The sequence below is a fragment of the Centrocercus urophasianus genome, unplaced genomic scaffold (genome assembly GCF_019232065.1).
Source record: "Centrocercus urophasianus isolate 14NV4802_14NV808 unplaced genomic scaffold, USGS_Curo_1.0 seq_16, whole genome shotgun sequence".
Taxonomy (NCBI): domain Eukaryota; kingdom Metazoa; phylum Chordata; class Aves; order Galliformes; family Phasianidae; genus Centrocercus; species Centrocercus urophasianus.
The window spans coordinates 38,019,320-38,044,155 of record NW_024884711.1 but is presented as its reverse complement, the minus strand read 5'-3'; the positions used below and the strand labels follow the sequence as shown (position 1 = coordinate 38,044,155).

At 39.5% G+C, this 24,836-nt stretch overlaps 1 protein-coding gene across 6 annotated transcripts in view; it reads right to left on the bottom strand.

Moving 5' to 3' along the window:
* The window catches only part of DIP2C (disco interacting protein 2 homolog C), a 290,929-nt gene that overhangs the window by 78,039 nt on the left and 188,054 nt on the right, over positions 1-24,836 (bottom strand). For all 6 annotated transcript variants that reach the window (XM_042817356.1, XM_042817357.1, XM_042817358.1 and 3 more), the window contains 7 exons: positions 23,758-23,877; positions 22,703-22,900; positions 13,631-13,722; positions 9,467-9,577; positions 2,214-2,337; positions 1,443-1,552; positions 36-138 (listed from right to left, as the gene is read on the bottom strand). In XM_042817356.1, coding sequence (XP_042673290.1) covers positions 36-138; positions 1,443-1,552; positions 2,214-2,337; positions 9,467-9,577; positions 13,631-13,722; positions 22,703-22,900; positions 23,758-23,877 — 858 coding nt within the window. The remainder of the gene's footprint in view (positions 1-35; positions 139-1,442; positions 1,553-2,213; positions 2,338-9,466; positions 9,578-13,630; positions 13,723-22,702; positions 22,901-23,757; positions 23,878-24,836) is intronic.

Sequence of the window (24,836 nt, the reverse complement as noted above, 5' to 3'; positions counted from 1 at the left end):
ACACTTTCCTAAAACAAGGTAAGTGTACTCCATACCTTCTGTGTATCCACATGCCTGGGTCAGGGCTTGGCAGTGCGTCAGCAGTGCAATCCTTGTCACAGTCACCCCGAGCACACTTCCATCTTTACATGTTTTGTACTAAAAAGAATCAAGTAGAGAAAGTCAGTGTATGGTGAAATGGTGCCCCATTTCCATTATTTAATAGTTGAAAATGTTTCTTATTAGGTGAATACTGGGCACATTTGATGATCCTATTTTAAGAAGGGAGAAGTACTGAGAAGGTTGGGATGACTTTTTCAGTCAGGATCTCTCTTCCTGATTGAAGCTTCCCAGGCTCAATATTAGAAATCCATCTGTTGCTGGAATACAGGCATTGGGGAAAAACGATTCTAAGAATTCTGACCATGTTAATGGCTAAAGGACTGGCTAAATTTGGCAGAGAAAAACCTAGTTCAGTCTGCTCAATGTTAACATGTTAGATTTTATAGGCCAGCTAATAAATCTGAACTCCCTTCTGTGACATATATGGCATGGAATAAGAGCTGATGACAGAATCACTGTTGGACTCTATAATAATCTATCTCTCTATATATATTCTGAAAGACACAAGCTGTTTGACTGCAAGAGTATGAGAATCAAGAGAAAGCAGCATAGAAAAGAGATCACTGCTGATGATCATGGCAATTTTTGCAACTTTATGCAAGAGTTTGAAAACTATCAGTCCCAATTAAAACAAATCAAACATTTCTCTTTCTCCATAATGAAGATAATCAACAAGACTGAAAATGGACTTATTTCTGTTCCTTGAACCCAGTGTTCTGACTGTGCAAAGGCAGGAAATATCTTTCCTTGGACTTATTCCTTTGAATAGTCATTTAAATTCAGTGCTAACACCACTGAATTCAAAACATTTGAATTTACACAGAAGTAGAATGGAAAAATAATAAGAGAAAAATTAAGCCTAACAGCATTGCTAATTTTCCCTTCTTGATGTTGGTCTTATGGGAAGAGTGTGACTCACAAAGCAGTATGTCACAGACAAGCTTTTGAACAAGAAGTTCCTTCTTTTTCAAAGGGTCTGAAGGGTGGGATATGAGAACTGAAGCTTCCTTGTGAAGCTTGCTGTCTGTACATCTCAGTGCTGCTGGGCAAGTACACATTGTGAACGAGACCTAGGTTGGTCAAGGCAAATTTAATGTAATATTGTGACAGTTGCGTAGATGACATAAAACATCAACGTTAAAAACTCCTGAAATACAATTTAACATTTCATTATCTTTTCTGAAATCAATCTACAGGATTTTATTAGAAAATATTACTTACTAACAGACTAACACAGGATGTTCTTCGCTTCTGTGACTAGCAAATGAATAATTATGTTTATCTAATCCAGAAGTGCCATATGCAATGATTCAAAGGAAGATGAGTCTTCATTAACTCACCTCGATGTAAGCTGTGTCATTGTTTGCATCTTTGATATGTGGGAACCAGTCACGAGGAGGCTTGGAGAGATGTTTAGACTCTGTGACAAACCACAGCAGCTTTGGCCACCCTGAGACACAGTCACAAAGAAAAGTCAGCTATTGTTGAGCTTCTGCAGGACAAGACACAACAAAATTCTTCCCGGCCGAAGTTTTTTCCTGGATATCCACATCACCATTATCTAAACAGTTCTGCTTTTAAACCTCAGTGTAGCATGGAAAAAAAAGATTTTTCAAAATGGCTTTCTTAACACAGCTACCAAGCGCTGAGGAGCGCTCAGACAACCCCGAAGAAATAGCCAGGCAGTTTAAGCTGTTACTGACCCAAATAGTTTATTACCGTGCTCTTACCAGAGGTTACAGTCCCAACCTCTAAGCTATAGGACTGAATTGTCTGAATGCTTCTCATCTACTATAGCACAAAATCTGTTGGCTGACTCTATCTTGGGACTGATGATGGTTTTGGTAGCCCAGCTGAGCTGGCCATGAAACAAATCACACCCATTGGCAGCTAGAAACAGGGAGCAGCAATGTGTAACAATGGCCCGATAACACACAGCTGGGCAACAGCACCCTAACAGCCGTGGCTGCTCCTGTGGCATGCGATGTGTTACAGGTCCTGGCTGCACGTAAGCTGAATTTAGAATTTAATTTCACCCACTCCAAGTAAACAAATACAATGACTGTTGTAGTAAATTTTAAGACATCCACTGTAAACAAGAGATAGCTTACCTTTAAACTGTGGTATCTCCCCTGTGGGGCTTTTAGGCAGTCCTTTATGGCATGCATCACTTGTCAAGGCCACAGTAACTCCACAGCTCCCAAGCAAAAAGCCTATCTGTTGGCTTCCTGCATCCTGATAGAAGTCAAAATGAAAACAACACACAAAATTGATCAGAAGTGACTGCAAGCTGGAAACATTTTTGTCCTTTGGCATATTATCTTGAGAGGAAAACAGTCTCTTTCCTTGCAGCTATTTAAATGATTAGAAAAACCAATCTGCAAATTGACAACGGCATTCCACAACCTAGATATTTTCTCAGCTCAAACAATATAAATCATACAATATGTTGAAGGCATTAGATGGTGTCTGCTTTCTGAACTGCTCGGAAATAAGAAGTGCCTGAGAGGAGTGGCTGATATACCTGAGGACTGTGCTGCTACCTAGGGGGACCTGGGCAGGCTGGAGACAAGGGAGGAAGAAAGCTCATGAGGTTCAACAAGAAATGCAAAGTCCAGCTCCTGGGGAAGAACAAGGCACCAGGACATGCTGGAGGCCATCCAGTTGGAAAGATTTGTAGAAAAGGATCTGGGGATCCTGGTGGACACCAACTGGACATGAGTCAGTAACGTGCTCTTGTGAAAAGAAGGCCAATGGCATACTTGGCTGCATTAGGCAAAGCTGCCAGCAGGTCGGTCAAGCAAGGCGATCCCTTCCATCTACTCAGCACTGAAGAAGCCCCATCTAGTGTACTGTGTCAGATCCTGAGCCCTCCAGTACAAGAAACAAACATATAGAGAAACTTTAGAGAGTCCAACGAAGGGCCACAAAGATGATGAAGGGACTGGAGCATTTCTCCTGTGTGGAAAGCCTGAGAGAACTGGGACTGTATAGCCTGGAGAAGAAAAGATTCAGGGGAAATGTCATCAATTCATACAAACTGAAACATGGGAGGTTCCATCTGAATATAAAGGAATGCCTTTTTACTGTGAGACTAATCAAGCCCTCAAATAGGCTGCACTAATGTCCCTGCTTAAGCAGTGGGATTAGACAAGATGACATCCAGTGAGGTCCCTCCTAACCTCAACCGTTCTGCAATTCTGTGATTCTATGAAGATTCTAGGAAATAATACAGTTTACAGATACTTCCTCCTGGAGAATGCTTTCAGCTTTAGAGATAATATGGCAGATGCACAGTGGTGACAGTATCACTGTTTGTTGATCTAATCTGATTTGTCAATAAACTTTTCATTGAGTAGCTGTACACACGTTTCAGGAGCACTTCAGATAGTCAAGTGCCCATTAGAGAAAGCACATTATGTTTTACTGTCATCAAGAGGATATGGGCATGGAGGCTAAAAAGTCATGTAACGATTTTCAAGTCTAGGCCATAGTTGTTACTTAAGAGCTGCTGTGCTTCCACAGCAGTATGTCAGCTTTACACACAGTGTCCTGTCATGATTCTTTCATGAACTTTACATCTATCCATTAGGCTCTTCAGCAGAGCAAAGCCATAGAAGTAGATGTATGCACAAGAAGCAACCAGAAATACAGAACAGTTGCCTTAATACATTGATATTCAAAGCAAGGCTGCATAATAAAGTCCCAAAGTATATCTGACTAATTTTTACCGCAGATTTTTGTAGTCAAATAGATTAGGCTAAAATGAGGTATCAAGGAGACCAGAGGAAAAATAAAATCATATTTGCTTTCTGAAGCACCTCAAAATACGCATATAGAACCAGAATCACCTAGGTTGGAGTAGACTCAATATCCTTCTTGTAGTGAGATTTGAGCTGAAAATAGAGTTATTTATGTGAAGCAGTCAAAGATTCCATGCGGGCAAAGAAAAAGACTTCTGACTTCAAGCATCGATTCTTGCCCCTTTCAGGGACCAGCTGTCTTTCTTTCTTCTTAGGAATGTAGAACAAACATCCACAGTGCCAAAAATTTCCTAAAAATTAAAAAAAAAAAAAAAAAAAAGAAATCCAATCATCTACTTATATCTTCAGGACATATAGTTTTCTCAGCAGCATTATTTGCTATTTTGTTAATTAATGTTAATCTGCTAGTTCGGTGAACTCTCACTTGCCACAAACACCATAATTTGCTGAATTTTTCAGGGGTGGAAAAAGCCTCAGAGGTCCAACAGTGCCCAGGTGAAACCACTGAACCAGCACAGTCCAACCTGCACAGGCAGGGAGAGAGTTGCCTCCACAACTTACAGCTTGAAACAGCAAGTAGTGAAGGTGGAAGGCAGAAGATACAGCTCAAATATTACAGCATGAGCTCTGAGACCAAATGCTGGCTTCAGAGCTACCATTTCACATTTCCAGATGGCAGAGCACTTGCTGAGGTACAAAAAACGAGGTCTGCTCAGCTTCAGACGATGTCTGCACACACCTAGGGAGATCAAGCCTTCAGATGAAGCAAGATGGAAATCCTCTCTGCTGTAGGCAGCCATTCAAAGTTCTCTAACGACTTTTATTAAAGGTTCCCTGAAGGTTTTCACCTCTACCTGGAGGCAAATTGTCTTCTTGCTGCTGCAGAGAATGATAATTCATTGTCAGGATAAAAAAATGCCACGTGTGGCTGCATTTCAGTATGCAGTTAATGTCATTTCTGTAATGCTTTGTGAGAGGATTTGTGTGAAGGAAAACAATTATGTTCCTTTCTCTGCAAGTGAGAGCGCACGTCCTTATCTAATATGGAAGGAAGGAAGAGACAGCCAGTGCAAAGGCTGGGCTGATAAAGGTTACTCCTGCCCAGTTCATATTCCAGACTGGTTTCAAAATGAGAATTAGGTGGCAACGCTGAACTAATCTTGTGTTTTGTTACAATGCTTATTTGAACTCCATTTGCCTTTGCGCTGACAAGCATTTGCTGGCAAAGAACAAACAGGGCATCCTTCTGGTGCACCAGCACTTTAGAAACAAAAGTGAAAATGAATTGAGAAAACCCTCCATTTAAAACATACAACTATCAAAGACGTTAATAAAAAATTAAACACAAAGCAGATGCAATTTTCACAGCTGGCTTTAAGAGGAAGAAAACAGCTGTCTCATCAGAAAGAGTGCTTTGCTGTCTGGCTATGATTTGCATGTGAAATCTACAACTATGAGTGGTTTTAATGTCAAAAAGTCTTAATAAAAGAGGACATTTGTTATTTCTGGCAAGGGGTCAAAAAATGACCTGGGTTGAAAAGGACCTCAAAGATCATATAGTTTCAACCCCCTGCCATGGTCAGGGTCACCAACCAGCAGACCAGGCTGCCAGAGCTACATCCAGCCTGGCCTTGAATGCCTCCAGGGATGAGGCACCCACAACCTCCTTGGGCAACCTGTTCCAGTGCCTCACCATCCTCTGTGTGAACAACCTCCTCCTAAAATATTAGATGTTGGTTCTCTCTAGGAAACTACAATTTCCTAAACTTGGAAGCATAAAAAGAAAACACAGAGTCTAAGGGATCACGGATTTATGGTGGCCTACTGAGCAAGGGCCTGTGCCCAGTACATGGCTGCTGCAGAGCATAGGGAGCATGATGTGGGCACAGTGCTGATGCAGTTCCAGCAGAGTGCACCAGGGTTTGGCTGTGGCTGGGTCTGAAAGGCTGTGCCACCAAAAGGAAAAATACAACAATTGTTTTACATCTGGTGCAGGAAGGTGAGTTGTTGTCAGAAGACATTGCATAGAAAATTATATACATAGCAGTATATCAGACACAGTGCAATAATAACTAAAGCAGAGAGGAAACACATTTTATCTCAAGTCCTGAAGATGTCCGAATATGAGAAGAAACATTGAGACATATTTCCAATGGAACAAAATTCTGCCATCAAATGAAAGAGTGGGGCTCTTTAAAAAGATATCATTCTCTGGCTGCCGTTACAGCTTTAACTGAAGTTTTCAGGATTACTATAAAGAGCTCCTGAAATACCACTTTTACTCTCTAAAAAACGTTGCTTTTTTTTTTTTTTTTTTTTAAAAAGAATTGCCCTGGAGTGAGAATCATCAAATTTGCTATGAAAACAAGCAAGTGTACTTTAAAATCGTGTTGTCAGCTAGAAACTGGAGAAGCACACTTAGCATCAAGCCTATCAGGCTATGAAACAGAGACTGAGAAATAGATTTTTATATGCTTTCATGTCATAACCCGCTACAAATCTTCACCAACTGTGACAAAAGGCCATAAAGATCTACATAGAATCACCATTCTTATCTTCAGTGTGTGACTGAGCATGATTACGAATGTGCTTGGAGAGCAAAAACATTACTTTAAGATTAAAACAGATTAACTCCCCTGGCTGTATCAGAGTAGTGGAATAAATTTCATGGTGCTCATCAAATGGAATAAAATATATCCTGCAAAATCTGAAGAAAAAGAAATTAAAAACATATTTTAAATAAATACAAAAGAAAAGAAAAAAAAAAAAAACAAACATTATGGTTACTCTATTGCTACAGTGACTGTAAAGTGCCTGAATACTTCTAGAATAAAGTTAGTCTTGATGTAAAAAAAAAAAAGCCTGGGATTGCAGTTTTTAATTTTAGATCTGATTTCCTAATTGCAAAGAGCCCAAATCATGCTGACACAAATTCCAACTCCTGGATCCTTGCTAAAGATCAGGAAGTGTTCTGAGAATAAATAAAACTGAAGACTTGGTGGCTGGGAATCCAGGCAATCCATCCCAGCTGCCATGTCAAACACATCTCCTAAAGTTCTCTGGGGAAGCAGAGTACTTCTAGCTCAACACGAAGATGTGATACAGAAGGAAAGAGCACGAGATGGACCCTCAGCTAGTAATGAACCTGAAAATAAACTGTCAAAAGCTAAAAGAAATTACACTCATGATACAAAGATAGGGAATACACACAAAATATATGGGCTGCAGGCTTTAGTTTCATATGTGCACAGATGCCTGCAAAGTAACATATAAGCCAAAATACTACCTGGCTGCAAATATTTCTGTTCAATTTTGAACTGTCAAGCATAATTTGCAACGAGCTGTGAAAAACTCTTCCTTATGAAGATGCAGAACATTATTAAAGCTATTAACACACATTTTTAATCTTAAAGATGAGCTCATAATCTAACTCCCTGAAATAGATCATCTACATCGACTTGCTATTTTCTAAGTCTATATTAGCCTATAATATAATTGTTGGTCTATTTGTTGGTTTGCATTTGTCTTCCAAAACACAAACCAAAAAACGTACACTGCCAGAACTTACTGAAGTGTGAAGAAAAGAGAACAAATGATGGTAAATTACAAAAGAACAGCCTAGGCCATTGTGTGATGACACAAATGACATCTTCCCACGGATGCCAGAAGCGATCTGCTGCCATTTGACCAAGCAGAGGTATTCCTTCTGGGACTACTCAGAACATGATTTTCATCTCATTGCTTCCACTCCAGTTCCTGCTCCACATAAACAAATGCAGAAATATTTGTAATAGTATATGCTGTGAGATTGCGTGGTTTTATTTACAGATGACATATCATGTTGCTTTTTAATTTTACTGCTGACATCTTTGTTATTGTTTTATCAATGCAATATTTAAACATTATGGAATGATCCTGGCAATAGTTAAACAGACTGAGTCTGTAGTTATTGCCTTATATAAATATATACGTATCTGCATGTGTAAGTGCCTATTTTTATACACATACATATGCACATACTAAAAAAACACGGGGTGAAGCCAAATTGGGGTAAGTTATTCATTTGACATAGGGTATTTCATTGGAGAATCATAGAATCCTCAGAGTTGAAAGGGATCTCTAAAGGTCATCTAGTCCAACTTCCCTGCAATGCACAGGGGCGTGCACAGCTAGATCAGATTGCTTGGACAGCTGGATTTTATAGCTTACTGGACGGATATGGTATCAGATGTTCTAAAATAAATACATTTTACATCTATCCATGTATTTTAATATGTGATTATGCTTAGGAAAATAACAAGGAAAGACATACTAGATTTCTTTATCCCTAAAAGACATTGCTTCTTTTTTGTGGAATGAAAGTAGAGCTACCTTTGTGAACATTCCGTATGACCTTCCAATGGATGCAGTCTACTTGCCTTACTTTGTTGATGCATGTAAAATCTCTTTATAGAAATAATTCTCACCTTATGTTACTACTTCAAATTACCTTATAGTGCTGCACTCAAATGTGAAAGCACAGTGATAGCTTGATGCAAACGCAGCATGATTCTGATAAGATCATTACAGTCATTCCACAGTCCAGTCCTCTCCTCAGAGCACTCAAATATAACATTTTACAAATAACTAGCATTAGCTTATACCACAAAGAGGATTAAGGAAGATGTGTTGCACAGACAATTCCAGACCAAACAATTAAAGTTAGGCATTATTGGAGCTAACTAATAACAAAGGCATTACGAAAGGGATGATTAGCAGTACCTTAGAACAAACTTTGCTTCCAGCCAAGCTAAAATTAAGAGGACATGACAAAAAGAGTTTGGAATAAATATATTTACAGCTTCAAAGGTATGCATCCTCAAAAAAAAAGTATGTTCATCAGCATCAGTATAAGCTTTCCAACTGTGGTTCATCTACACCACTGAGCCCCCTCCCCTCATTACCCCCAAGCATATTTTCAATCTGAAACAGCCCTACTTGCCTGCTAACACCTTCAAAGGAACTAACAGTGGAATCTGGACCAATACTGCATCTGAGAAACCTTTTTTGCTGTGGTCAGTTTTGTTTATGAATTGGCTCTGTGACGAGAACTCCCAAACTCATTTTGCTGAAAGGCGACCCTTGGCAGAGATGACAGTGGTGACAGAAGCTTCAGGATACAAATGCAGATACAGACACAGGAGAAGGCATTTCCCTAAATGCTCTGAAGTTGCATACACAGAACTAGTGGTATTATAGCTTTGGTTGCAGGGACAGGTAGAAAATCAGCAGTTGCTGCCAGTGATTCTTCGTCAGTAGCCAACATCACTATGCTTGGAGATGCTGCAAAGACTATTGCATGTAAGGCTGGCAGAACTGTTCTCTTGCAAAATTTTCTTCTCCTTTCCCAGGCAGCCCTCCAGCATTTGCTGCAACTGCAGGCACATCTTGACATTTGCCATCCCAAAAAAGAAGGAACTATATACAACTCACCACACAACGCTATCTTTGTATCTGTACAGTCAGGGCTAGTTACCCACAAAAATATAATCAAAACTTAGGCTTGGTCATGATTCATTCTGACAAGTTTTAAAATGCAATACAGAGATTTGGTTCCCTACCTTTCTTGTAAGTGGCACTTCGATAGGGACGGGGACAACTTCCGCAAGCAGGCAGCCATAAAATGCTACCATGAAAGCAGCAGGATCATTGTTAGGGAATACAAGTGTTACCTGAAACAAAGAGACATGTGTTAAAGAGTTCCTGAAATGCATGTTTTATTATGGGCCTCAACTGACAATGGTTGGAGTTTCCATCTTCCTTCTGGAGAGGTGATTACAGAAACATTTCAGTAATAATCATTCAAATACCTAATGAAGGATGAATGAGGAGTCAGAAGGAATTTCTTCTGACACACATTCCTTTTACGAATGTTTTCACTTAGGTCGTAGTTAAACATCTTTGTGATGCATTGTTTCCTACATTGACAATATCTTTCATCTGATTCTCAATTTACTGATTGCTTTGCAGATATTAAATAACCAAGCAAATGAAATAATTTTACATTCTAATTTAGTATTTCCTTTAAGTTACTGAAAACAGTTCTGATTACCCAGACCTACTATATCATTATGTCAATCAGTAACAATTACATTTTGTCTCCCGAGGCTTTGCCTCACACAATAATCTTATTTTAGGACTGGACTGTTTCCAAGCACAGAAGTTTCTGTGTCGTTAGTGAACACAAACAAATGATGTCTAGAAAAGTGAATGTCACATCCAAGCTGGCAACATATCATAAAGCTGGTAAAAGGGCTGGAAGGTATATCCTATGTGTAGAGGTTGAGGAAACTTGGTTTGTCCAGTTTGGAGAAAAGATGCCCAGAGGTAACCTCATGGGTCCCTACAAATTCCTAATGAGGAGATGTGCAGAGGAAGGTGTCGGTCTCTGCTCATCATAACTGATGGCAGGATATACGTGAATGCACAGAGCTGTGCCAGGGAATGGTCAGACTGGACAACAGGAAAAATTCTTTACTGTCAGGTTGCTCAAACACTGGAACAGGCTTCCTAGTGAGGTAGCTGATGCTCCATGCCTGTCAGCGTTCAGCAGGCATTCAGACAATACGCTCAGTAATATTGCTTTCACTTTTGGCCTTGAAGAGGTCATGCAATTGGACTCAGTGATCTTTGTATTTTCCTTTCAAATGAACTACCGTATCCTACCCACCCTACCTTACCCTACCCCACCCTATTCTAGATAAAATATTATATACAGAAAATCACCTGCATGCCCACTTGGTGCCCATCTTCCCTAAATGTGCAAACTGGGCAGCTAACTTCCATGGACACTACAATCTCTTTAGATCCTCCAGGTACAAAACGGATGGGGATATGTGAAAGCACAGTCTAGCTATGGATTTAGTAGCCTAGAGAGTCCACACCTCTCCTTGCCATCAATTACTTGTTAATGACCTCAGAGGCTGGAACCTGAAACAGCATGCAAGAGGCACTGCACATAATTTCTATCTTAACTCCTTTGAGTTTGCACATAAGATCAGAATGAACTATCACAGCACCTTAAAATTTGCTGAAACTGTTAACAAGTCTTCAGTTTTAACTGATTTGACATCTGTAGGAATTGCATGTTTCAATGTCTCAGAGCAAAAACACTGTTTTTATGTACTGTCCAAGAGTCAGTTGCTATAGTTTAGAACTGTTTTCTGTATTTTCTTATAGTATCAAAACAGTTGCCTTCCATAAATTAAATGGATTCCTTTAAGCTAAAAGGAATCAAACTATGGCCAAATGGGTCAAAAATATCTTTGTTTCTAAGCAGAAGATTGTAACTTCAGAAACTTCAGAGAAAATACACTGCTGTCATGTCTGTAAGCTAGGACATGAACAATACAACTACTCGAGATGGCTTTGCAGTTAGTGCATATATTCTCTGAACACAAACCATAAACATCCGCAAGGGAAATGGAAGGAAAGGGTTTTTGCTTGGTACACTGCAGGGATAGCAGAGTTTGCTGAGCCCAGTGAACATCTAAAAGACGTTGAATGATCCCAAAAGGTACACTGAGGATTGTTGGTTTTGTTTTGCTCTTTGTTTACATACACACAGTGAAACTGTTGCTGAGAATCTTTTCAAAGGAGCTGACAGAGGTGAAAAACTCTCGCTGAAGTCTAGTGGGAATAAGGCACTAACTTCCTCTTCAAAAGACATTAATCACTAACAGAGCTGTACCAAACAAATAAATAGTGTAACAGCCAAAAGGGATAAGGCTGAAGGAAAACAAAATACACAGCACATTGTCGAGAATCTGGTTATCTGGCAGATATTTTAGAGAGAAAGCTTAATTTCCAGGCAGCTGTCTGAGGTGACACAAGGTTGAACTTTTGAAGTTTCTGTAGAAGGCAAATGCAGTTCTTCATGTACTATAATTATATCAGAATCAGAGAATCAAACACAGGCTCATACACTTATTCTTTTGGCTCAGACAAAGAAACTAAGGAGTGATGTAACAGCAGCCATGAAAAATAGAGACTGTATTGATAGAAGATGCTTTTCAAGGGGAAAAGTTTTCCCCTTTCTGAGTTTGATATCATATTAGCATAAGGAAACAATTACCCTCTGATTTAGAAAAGATCACAAATATGCACCTGTATTTCATTTGGTATTTCAAAAGTACCTCTAGCTGCTGTCACACAAAATACATTATTTAGAATAAAAAGTCACCTTCAAAGAGGTCAGAAAGCTTTTATGTTATTACAACAGGGGGGTAACAGCCACAATAATAGCCTAAAACATCAGCAGTACTGTGACACCTCATCCTCAACATAAAGTTGTTTCAAATGATTGTGTTTCCGTTACACAGATATGTTAGGCAAGATGTTTTTACAACACAAAGCATATGCTTTCAGCGCTCAGCTATAAACATTTGCCTCACCATAATCAAGGTAGACTTATTTTAGAAGAACTGCAATTTGTTCAGTATGTGTCCTGTGCTAGCTGAACTTCCAGCTTTCAGACCGAATTATCTACAAGTCCTTTCTTAATGCTAGGAGATGTCAGTGGTTGTTGCACTAAGTTAATACAAAGATGGGCGGTTGGTAGACAACACAGAGAGAGATACACGTCTCTACCCATTTCTGAACTTGATTCCTTTTACGGCCTTCTGGGTGGATTCTCATAATGGCTACACTTGAACAACTTGGTTCTTCTGCTGCTGCTTAGACACATGCTTGTAAAATCAAGCAAAAGAGATTCTTCAGATCTTGCTGTCTGAATGCTGTCATTGGAAGCAATTTAGATTAAGGATCTAGAGATCCTTTAGTTAAATGCTTTATGACTTATTTCCAAAAGAAACAAAAAAAGGACTGTCAGGTTTCACTTTTAAATTTATTTTTTTTTTTACTTCTGGGAAGTATTACTGCACGCTTTCATTTTTGAAGCCGTAAGAAAAATATAATGTACACATTTCTCACATATGGCACAAGGGAACCCAGTGAACCAGCAATTTAAGGACTGCTATCATACTTTGGAATAGGAATCCTTAATTTCACATTCAAAACTCAAACTACAAAGTCATTTCTAAAATGTGCATTTCTGACAGCTTTGTTCTGGAATCTCTGTTCCATAACTTAAAGCCAACACAGAATGAGACCAGTGGAAATTTGGATACACATTCTGGCAGGGAAAAGGGGTAGCATGAAGGTAGACTAGCTCTGTAACCCTTGCTTGCCGTCTATGCATGTTATCCATTCACCTAGATTCAGCTTCGAGCAGCAATTGAATCAGTCAGGAACAAGAAATGGAAATACTCTCCACCTTACCAGTCCGGGTAATTTATTTATTTAACTGGCTGCCAAAATGCTCTTCCTTTGTTTGCCTTTGTCCTCCACTATGTTTCTCTTGTTTCTACCACCTCAACAACTATGAAGTCATTAGTAAGTAAGTTTTAAACCACACAACACCTCCAGGCTCTATATGCAAACTTCTGCTAAACAGACAGCTGCTCTATGTCCAAAAATCACTTTCCATGGGAACGTTTATTGCTGATGTTGCCACAACTTCAACTTGCTATTCAGCGGATACTAGCTCAAATGATTTAATATACAATTCAAAACATCTGTCTGAATGATCAGCCCTTTCCTGAGTGAAAGGCAAACTGCCCTCAGCACCCAGCATTAATTCCCTCTGGGCACCCCAAATACCTCAATCTCTCTTTGTTGAGATGGCATCTGAACTATTAGAAATTACAAATCACCGAGATACTCACCCTGTCTCCAGGTCGTACCATTGGCTCTTGTTTTGTGCCTAATTTATGTAGTATATTGTAAGCAACCTTCATACTTCTGGTCCAAAGTTTGCCTATTAACATAAAAATTGTAGAATTAATTATAACATTCTCAGCAATAAAAAATTGTAGGAAAATTTGTATGAATTTTCCAACTAACTGTGATACCATTGCTGCAACTAATGGAAGTATTCAAATATGTACTGGATGCTTTCTTGAACTTCAAGACAGCAACATTTTTATACAAAAAGAAAAAAAAAGAAACAAACAAAAAAGGGAAGTTTTCTTCAAGGCAAAAACAGTTATCTTAATATGCAGCAATTGCATCTGAAGTCCCAAAGTCAGCTGCTAGAAGTGGCTGGAATACCACAAAGTTGAGACAGCTTATACGCAAGCTGGACAAAATGCATTTCAGCCCTGCGTGATGCAGGGGGCTTCCCTCCATGAGTATGACTCGGGAATCATGGTTGGCACTTCTCCCAGTCCAGCCCACCAAGGGTAAAAGGAAAGGAGTCCAGAGAAGAAGAAACAAGAAAAAAAACAAATCCAACAAACAGAAAACACCCCACAAACCAAAGGGGCACACTGAAGCAGCAGGGACGCTCTGATCCTTAGCACACCTGTATGCCATGTTTCATTTTTAATTATGATCCTTTTTCAGTCTAACTTGGCTTCTTCCTTTCCCTACCCTCACTTGCATTTCATTTGCTCCCAGACATCCCTTCACTTTATCATCCTTCTTCTCCTTTACTTCACCTCTCCATTCCTGCACTTGGCTTGTCCTCACTAAGACCTCACCCCAGTATTCTCTAAAGAAAAAATGACCTCATCAAGATGTCATTGGCCCCGTTGTGCCTTTCATTAATCCTTCAAGTGACCAGCATATCCCAGATGCAGGCTCTTTCATAGAGCCTTTGTTTACAGAACCTCATTACTTCCATTTGAACAACACCTACCGTAGCAGACCTTGTTCTTGGCTGGCCCTCAGCTCTGTCCTGAAGCAGTATTTAGCCTGACAGTAACGAATCTTTAATTCATGCCCAACAATAACTTAAACGATAATAGGTTCTGACAACAGATTACCTATGGGCTTCAGCAGTTCAGGCTCCCAAACAAGCAGTAATTGCCATTTATAACTAAGTCAAACAGTTGTTATAAATTCCTCTGCATTCTGGATACAAAATGCTATACTACTATATTAATTTAAGTGTCAATCTGATATAAAAGTTCTGTACAATGGAGAAGGCCAGATTTTCTTTTGTAACTCTTAAGGAAAATTGGAAGGTCACTGCTGCTTGTTATTGAGAAAGCCCTAAGTGCAATTACTTCTTGTGAAAATGGCAGTATTTTCTCAGCAAATTAAGCTTTGCCAAGTTTTTCACATATTTAAAACTGCTCCAGTATTTGGATGCTGAACTGCCTCAGTGTTTAATTCTGTTCCATTGAAAACAGCATCAATACAGGAGTTGCTCTGCAGAATTAACCCTCATAACAGTATAGCATAAAATGCACTTACTGGAAAAAAGTCTTTAAAGCATTCCTGTTGCAACAGTCAACACTTAGAAAGGATAAGCAAGTAGAATAAAAGCAAAGCATCTTAGAAAAGCAAACGTTCCTTCTCTTAAAGGTTTATAGCATTAAAGTTTCAGTGGTGATAATCTTAAAAGAACAATTAGTGGCGATACAGAAACATGGAGAATGGAAATCGACAGCCTGGCGAAAGTCCTGAATTTGAACAGCCATCTTTACATAAAACACTTTTGAGCTTAAAAATGAACATTGAGATTTTAATATCTCATCCGAGAGACATAAGGGGGTGCTGTGAAAATTCTACTGGAGATTAAATTTGTTATAAATTTGCATTTGTGACATATTCACACTCATATTTCTTATATCAAAATTGCCACCTTATGATATTTGCTTTGAGATTGGAACTCTGAAGAACTATTCCTATTAAAGCACTTATGTGCATTCTTTCAGAAGTACTTGGGTACACAGTACAACTGAATCAAGGAGGGCAACTGGCACTGAGCTGTGCTGGATCTGGAACACAAGGTCTCTCCTGCATCCCTCAGCACTTCCACAGCCCCAGCCCAGAATGCCTCTGCAGTCACCTGCACCCCAGTGCCAGCTGCAGAGGGTCCCACTGTGTGCAGGGCAGCCATCAGTGCACTGATCCCAGAGCAAACTCACACAGAGCTTGGCCAGGATCGTGCTCAACAGGAAGCTCGCCTTTACTCTTCCAGCTTCATTCCTGAAAAAGAAGAGCTGCAAAGTGAGCAGCAATGCAGGAGCTGGAGCCAGGAATGCGTGAGTCACCAGGGCCAGGCCTGCGCTGCTGGATGAGGTGCTGCCGGAGGCACACTGAGCTGTGTTTGCTTTGCCACCTTGGCTTTCGGCCTGCCAGTTCACTGAGAAACACAAAGGGCTCCATGACTGCAGGACAAAAGCTCTCAGGAACAGAGGATGTTATAAAGAAGGAAATCTTTGAAGTGCTTCCTTCCTCGCTTCTGCCTAGGTTGCAATTCAGAGTAATTCTTCTTTTGTAAACTTGAGAGATTAGACACTGCTGGGAAACAGCTGATTGCTAAAATCTCTCCCGCAAATCCCAGTGAGGAGACCTTGCCTTGACCTCAGTAGGGTGTGCATCTGCCCCGGGGCAGAGGGCAGCCCCGGAGAGGGAGCAGCTGTGCTCCATCCAGGGCTTTCGCCTCGTGATGGGCTGATCCTTGTGCAGGGGAAACCCACCATGAATGCACGTGGCTGCAAAGGAAATCTTGCTGCTGGGGGTTGCTGAGGATATGGCCCTTTGTTGTCAGTTCAGCAGGTCTTCCTCAGATAACATGCTGCCATCCGTCTTCTACTAAGTTGGATTCAAGATGGGAGAGCAGAAGTAGGAGACTCAAAACAGCAGTTTCAGGCAGTAGGGGCTGAACCAGTCTACATCTCAGCTCATAATAGCAACACTGCTGTAGCAAACAACAAATCCTTGCTTTCCTGAAGTGATGGAAAGCAAGATCCAGGCAGGTCCACCCGCACTACTGCTGCACCCAGAGCCTGCGGCCCTCTTTATATTCACTGCCCTGCCTGGTCCAGTCTGAGTGCCCTGCTGTCTGCCTTACCAGGATTTTGCAAGTATTTTGCAGTATTTGTTTCCCCTGGCTTTGACATCCAGCAGTCAAAGAATCATAGAAATGTTTGAGTGGAAATAAACTTGAAGGGTCATCTGGTCCAACTCCTCTGCAATGAACAGGGACACCTACAGCTCCATCACATTCTCAGAGCCCTGTCCAGCCTTACTCTGTATGACTCCCAGGACACAGCATCCACCACCTCTCTGGACACCCCGTTTCAGTGCTTCACTACCCTTACTGTAAATAACTTATTCCATACATCCAGTCTAAATCTCCACCCTTTTAGCTTGAAACCATTTTCCGTTGTCCCATTGCAACAGACCCTGCTCCAGTCTAATTCGAACAAATGTTTTCTTTAGTTTGAAAACAAAGGCTGGATCAGCCATTTAGAGAGGTTAAGCCACTAGTGAGAGATCTGAGTGCCTGGTGGCACCATCAGTGTACCTCCAGAGGGGGCCAGGCTCCTGCACATCCTGTGCTGTGTCTGCCAGTCACATGCAGGTGTCCTGGGTAACAGCCTGCAATAAGGACCCGTGTTTTTCAGTTTTCAGGTGCACAACAATCTCCCAAACAAACCAAACTGCGCAGTTTCCAAAGAATCTCCTCAAATAATTTGTGAAAACAAGCCAAACTTGATAAAATTCAGCAAACATACACCTGGTCACTACTACAAATTATAATCTTCTTCTCACCTCTCAACAAGCTGTTTATTTTGGTGTTGGCTTCCAAAATCTTTCAAAACTCTTCAAGACACTAAGAAATCAAGCTTTTCCCTGTATCTGCCATTGCCTGACGTCTTTCTAACTGCCTCACCATTTACCAAAATAAATCTTCTAATGACAAACACATCTTCCTTAGCCACTCCTGTCACCTGTCACAAGTATTGCTGCCATACCTGTAAGCCCTAGCAGTGTGTTCACGCAGTAAGGCCAAGTCACCTTTAATGCTCTTCCCACACTTGTAAACCAAGCTCAGCATTCCCAGTGCCCAGCAAGTATCAGCAAGCACGTGATACGGCAGCTATGACTCTGAAGCTGAGCTGTGCCCTGCAGGCATTGCGCATGCAGATAGCAGGAGTGGATGAAAAACATCACCTCACCTCCTGACAGATGTGACAAACATTGTTAACATCCACGTGGGGCAAATTCCTTTCTCTGTGTGTGTGTGTGTACTGCTGGAATTATGATTTGCTTGTGTAGCATCAACTCTATGGCAATAACCACTTATTTTAAATGTCACTTGTAATCAATCTTGTTCTATAACAGCCTACTCAGAGGGCAGTGTCTTTTACCTACAAAAATTTACAGAATTAATAGCTCATCTGGTTAAGTAAGACATTATGAGGGTAAAGGAAACCTCCAGGTCTTAAAACACAAACAAAAAGGGAACAGTTGATAAAAGATATATACTTTCTATGCGATACTACAGTAAATCCCTTTTCCTTCAGAGACCAGAAAAAGGACTATACAGTTGTGTTGAATGTAAAGAAGGTTATAAGAGCAAAGCTGCAGAGGGAGAAAATTTGAAGACAAAACAAACCACAGTCAACTCCCTTACTGAATATGCTTTTAAGAACCACACAGCATTAACTCAGCAAAACTCATGGTTGCTTACCAATCTCCATGCACAGCAATTGCGAGACTGCCAAAACTTAACTGAAAATAATATTGTCAAACATTCATTCTTTCAAGAACACAATACGACATTTCTTACATTAAAAAGAAAAAAGGAAGATATTAAATCTGGTCTAAATGCAGACTTCCTAAAGCAAAGAAGGCAAAGGAGCACTTTTTTCCATGCTGCAAAATAATAGTCACAGTTCTGCTACCCTTCTAACACTTTCTTCATAAACTAATTAGATCCATCCTAAGCAGCACAGGAAACAGTAATCTTTCTGGAAAAATATCCAAACAAAATAACAAAACCATTTATTGCAGAGAATAAAAGCCCCAGGCACACTCAGAATAGAGGTAATATTGCTTTTATAGTGGTTGATATTCCAGTAAAAATCACGATTTTGTAATACAGATTTTTTTTAAGTTATTTTCTTTGTCAAAGAACAGAAGTGTTAAAGCATTAAACAATTGTATCATTGACTGATAAGGAGCTGTCTCTTATTACTCTCACCTCTGGAACCAATGAGTCATTTCAGAGATAAGGACAATCTGGTTACATAGCTACTTAGCTAGGAGCAGAGCTCCCTTTCTCCTCCTGGTAACTATGGAATTCCTGACCTAGAGATCCTGGCCACAAGAGGACACAGGTGGCTGGGGTTTGCACACCAGCTGCAGCACAGCTCACTGATGGATATTTTCGGTCTCTTGTTGTGTTTCAACCATTTCAAGATACCCCCACTAGAAGGTGTAACACCATTGCTAAGACTGCATAACTTCGGCATCAAAATATTTTAAAGAAAGAGTTACATGAAGGCAATGAGGTTTTCTGAATCAGATATAGTTAACTGCCACTTGTACTGTTGCCTTCTATAACGGTTACAATAAAAGAATTCAAAACTTGCTTATTCCCCAATTGCTTTTGGCTTTTTGCTTTTTACCCAGGCATTCTGATCCTTCTCAGAATAATCATTTTACAGTCAGAAAAGTAGCTGTTATAGCATAAGTAGTAGATAGGATTTAATTGTCCTTTATTCATGTTTCTCTTCTAAGAAATCACTAAATGTTTCATTTTTAATACCAACAATACCAAGATCAGCTGCCTGACTGCTCTGATTAACTTTAAGTAAGAAATTGCCCTCCTTTTCCTCAAAGCATATATTAGGTTTCTAGTCAGAGTTCAGATATGCATACAGCCTTATAAAGACATATTTCCCTCCCTTATCTCAGACATTTCAGTTTATACATATTCAGTGATTTGACTTACAAAGGAACTGAGAATAACTTAACTAAGATATTCTCCGCGTAACCAAGTTCCCAGAGGAACAAAATATTTGAGAAATAAGTAATTATTCATAGTGTTTCATTCACTAGAAAGAGTTTATGAGCTCTGAGTACACTGAGTAACAATTACAACTGGGACACTGCAAATAATTTCAAGAATTTAAGCAAATCATTTAAAAAATTTGCTTTTAAACATCAAGTCTGGAAGAAGTGCAGCCATTAACTTCTATCTACAATCCAAACATGCTATAGAAGACATAAGTTAGGAAAATATGGTGAAAAATCATCTCATAGGAGATACAAGGAATTAAAAATTACATAAATTCCTACAGAGAAATGGAAGGCAGAGATTATTTCAGCCTAGAGCTGGAAGAATAACTTCTTTAAACTCACTGTCTTTGTGAAAAATGACTTGCAATGTTTAGACACTGAATGGCTGCACAAAACTGAAGAAACACCCGGATCATTTATGATACTGGGGGTATAGCACAAGGAACAGGCAGGAGAGCAATATTATCTATGTTGAACAAGAAAGGAGGAGTTGAAAATGCTTGGTGTGATGGGAATAAATACTCTTGCTCAACCATGATGTGATTTAGCTGACAGCTACAAATCTGTCACAGAGACATCCCTGAACTCAGACTGGAGAGAAGGAAAGAGGTCTAGAATAGGCAAGTAAACCCAGGATCCCTTCACAAGAAATAGGAAAAGATGCTTTATATAAAAGGAGAAGGGAAGAAAAGAAATCGTGCAGAATCCTACTCCTGCTCAGAAAGTTGAAGGATGAATAAGAGCTTCCATGCAGACATGGAAGAGGATAGGAGAGGACATTGAAGCAGAGCAGTAAAAAGTAATGGTAATGAATAAGTGGGTGTAACATGCCAAGAGCAAACCTCTCAACTTGTAATTATTCTTTAAAATCTTGAGTATTTATCAAAATTGTGAACATGTGAAAAACCCTGCAATGCTGTTTCCATTAATTGGCAAAGAACACAAAAGAAACGGTGAGATACAAACTCAGAGGCTACTGGATGGTCTCAGTGTTGGTATTTTAAACTTTTGGTCATCTGATAAAAAGAAATGCATGCAAAGCCATATTAATACCACACGGTAGGATTGTGGGTAGACTCCTCTTTCAAAAGTTTATTACCACAGGGCCAGTGGTACAATTCACAGGGATAAAAAATTATGCTTGTGAGTTCTTTACTGAGATCAAAGCTTAATTTCTTTTAACGTTCTACTTCTTAAGATGCCACAATTGCTAGAAAATAGTGCAGAACCAAAACGTGGCATTATTACAGCAAAATCATTCATAAAGTCACAAAATGACAAATCTGTAATAATAATGATCTTACAAAGGCAGCTGTAAATTAAGAAAATTAGTAAAGAAAGTCATGATGTGTTATGCCAAAAGGAAAGAAAAAGAATGTCAGCTTGAAATCCAGCTAGCAGATAATTCATTCCATCTTCTGTGAACTGTGATTTCTCATTTCTTTTATCTATTAAAAAAAAAGAAAAAGGAAAGTCTTTTTTTTTTTTTTTTTTTTTTTTTTAAACCTTGGGAACTATTAAAAGACAACAGAAAAAATAAGCACAGCTAAATGACAGTAATGAAAAAAAGCTTTTGTCTATTTTTTCTGAGGATTTAGACAGCTCAGAAGAGATGTTCAGGAGGAGATAGCTTAGGAAAGAGAAAGAAGCTAGGAGGCTTCACGAGCCCTTTGGAGGAGCTCTTCAGGTTGATCTATTCAGCTTACTGTCCTTCAGCAGAAGTAGGACATATGCTCTGACTCTGGACAGAATCCCATATTCAGAAATGGTCTGATTCTCACTAATATCTTCATTTCCAGTCCTGTCAAACTTATTTAGGGCATTCAGTAGATGATATGAATAGCTCTTCTGCAAACACATAATTGCAAACTTAGAAGTTCTTTTCTATTTCCAAGTAAATGCCCGTAAGGAAAAAAACCATTGATCAGTGGTGAATCGTGTGCCCCCTAATTGAAGAAACTTCTTAACTTTGAGGTACCTGAGGGAAAATGTTTCATGCATGACCTTAAGTTCCTAAAGTTCTGGTATGCTTTAAAAGCCTTTAACTGTATTTGCAATCCCAAACTTCTTTTCAGCCAAGGACCATCACTCAATCTAAATCCTGAATGGGAAGGAGCATTCAGCACTGAACAATACCTCTATGTCACAGTATGTAAAAATATTCTCTGCACAGAATATTTGTTATTAATATATTCTCTAGGTCCCTGAGAAGACAGAAATAACAAAAAGCAAAATCATTTTTATATCCATACCGATAACAGACAGAAGTGTTCTGGCTTGCTCTCAAAGTTTCATGGTTATTCATAATAATCCCTTTGAATATCTCCCAAAAGTATCCTTAACTTCTCAAAATTAGGAGCTATTTGACAAAGATAACCTTGTGCTTATTTCCATTTGGCCTTTCTTGGTACAATAGACTGTTATGAAGAACACACTGAAATACATCAACATTCCAAAGATCACACTGAAATAAGTTTTGGCAAATCTACTTCAAGGGAGTATGTTTGCTAGCTTAACAACTATGTCCACAAGAAATAATTCATATTACACTTACTGAAATAGCTGTAGAACACAGGAAAAAAAAAATCCTATCTTAACTTCTTCAGAGAGCTGGTAAATTTTTTATACCAGGTTCTGCTTTTTCAAAACAAAACTTGGAAATATCCAAGGGCAATGGATTTAGACCTTAATCTTCAGGGAAATGTGCCCTAGTATACACTTCTATTTAAAAACTGGTTTTAATTTCCAATCTGTGATCCTATGGATGTATCAGCTCCTCTTTGTATAATAATTCATAACATCTCAGAAACTCATACTTGGACATGAACAGCTTAAGAACTTTTTTTGCCCTACTCAGATATGGAAAAGATGCATAATTTGAGTGCTTTTTTCATTATACATTTACTTATTTACTATAGATGCAGTCACTACGTGCTATACATAAAAGCACAAGGAAGTCAAAGAACGCTCACCGTAAGTGAGAATATACAGTGGTTTTCCATTTGTATCCATAGTGGTTAGGCAAGGAGCTTTCGGTGAGATGGTCCCCCATCGCTGCAAAGCTGCTTCCAGAGAAGGTGGCCAATTTGTAACCACACCTAATTGTTCCCCACGCATAGCCAACATCTGAGCTCCTTCTGGCTTTGGCTGGTTTGGATCTGGCTGTTGAACTTATGATTATGAAAAGATATACAGTTACCATGTAAATTCTATACCTTGTGTACACCTGTGTAACCAAGAGAATAAGTTACCTTTGCAAAATTTCCTGAAAATAATGACGTTAGAAGGTCTTGAGAAGTAACAGAGAAATAAAACAGAAAAACATTTAACTTCAGTAGAGATCAAGCAACTGATACACCTTAGGAATGCATGTGCTTTCTTTTATTCCTAAAGAGAGACAGAGAATACTTTTTCCTGTCAAAAACTCAATAATAACATGTACTGTAGAATTACTGAAAAATTGTACTCCAGTAAGTCATCAGTAACACATCGATTTAAGTCAGGCTTTGCTAGAACATTCTCATAACCTGCTACAAAGACTATTTGAATCACCATATCATGACAAATCTTAATTCTCAAAGCATTGGCCTCCTTAAAAACAAATTTCCATTTATTGACTTTATCCTTGTTTCTATCTTACAGTTTGCTCTTTTTGTTTTATGCTCCTCTGTTACACAAAGGATGTGTAAAACATTTCACATGCTCCTGCACTGACAGGTTTTCTCACACTGGTGTTTAAAAGAAATGGCCATAATACACAGCTGAACACCCTCAGAGCAAAGCTTTCCCCTGCTCTCCTCTGCAGTTACATGGCAAGCAGAACCACAAGCAAACAACAGAGACTTTTGATTCTACTGTACTATATCCAAGCTCACTACAAGCAGATTCCACTGAATATCAACACTTTTTGGTACTTGCCAGTACAGGGAGGGCTTACTTAGCTTTCTAGGAAGTCAATGTGCGAGACAAACATTTTACAGAGTTTTAGTAAGAGATCCCCAAACCTTTTGAAAAACAGTCATTTTACCTTCTAACAATTCCTCAAAGTCATCTACAAAGAACTCTCGTAATGGTGGTCGTTTGGGCCGTTTTAGTGTATTGACCAGCTGCTGAATCTTTGCTGACACTCTGCTGCTCACTGGTACTCCTGCAGGACAGGGATCAATGGAGACATCAGTCGATCGCTACGCTGAACACCACCAGAGGTTAAGTGGGGTAAGAAAAGCGCTAGGACTGCAAAGCCACAACTACAGTTTCATGCCATCTCGTGACTGCAACTCAAGTTAAGTGTTCAACATTAAGACATTAAGATCATTTCAGCATAAAGGAATAATGATGTCTAGTATAAATAAAAACAACACAGTAACGTTAAAGTGAGCTTGCAAAGTTAGAGGGGAAAAGCACAAGGACCAGGAGAGAGAAGCACAGTGAAAAACACTCCGTACAGTGAATGCTGTTAACTTCAGAGAACTCTTTGGGGAGGTAAGAAGATGGGCACTGGCTCTCCCCATGATTACTGGTTACACCAGCATTGACTGACAAGAGTATTTCAGCAGACAGCAGCTCTGCAAGGAGTGTGGCTCATAGGCTTTGCCTCATCATTATTCTTGGTTGCTCTTTACACCGCAGTGAACATCTGTCCAGTATCCATCTTCAACATGACCAACATCTTTGTATTATTTCAACATGACCCTGTATTCCCCAAAAGTCCCTACAGCCAATTCCATCAGCCAGCAATCTCCGAGGGCAGCATGCTTGTCCATACATCACTTTGAAAAATACAATCATGAACAGCAGCATGGGGCAATGGGTGCTTTTATAACATAATCCCACCAATCATCTCCCCCCTTCTGTGGTAGAGTGCAAAACCTCTGTAACATTCATGTCACCTGATCCTGAACTAATAGCTTTCCGTCACTCCACTGCAAAAATTTCAAGTTCCCACCCTTCTGTAAGGCTGGCTATGACTTTTCTACCAAGTGGCTTTTATAGCTGAAGCTGCTATGTTTAGATGTGATACATTTGGTCAACAATTCCACACTTCACTGAGATATGGTTTAATATGTTTTAGAAAAGAGGAGTAGTAAATAAGAAAGGGTTTACAAA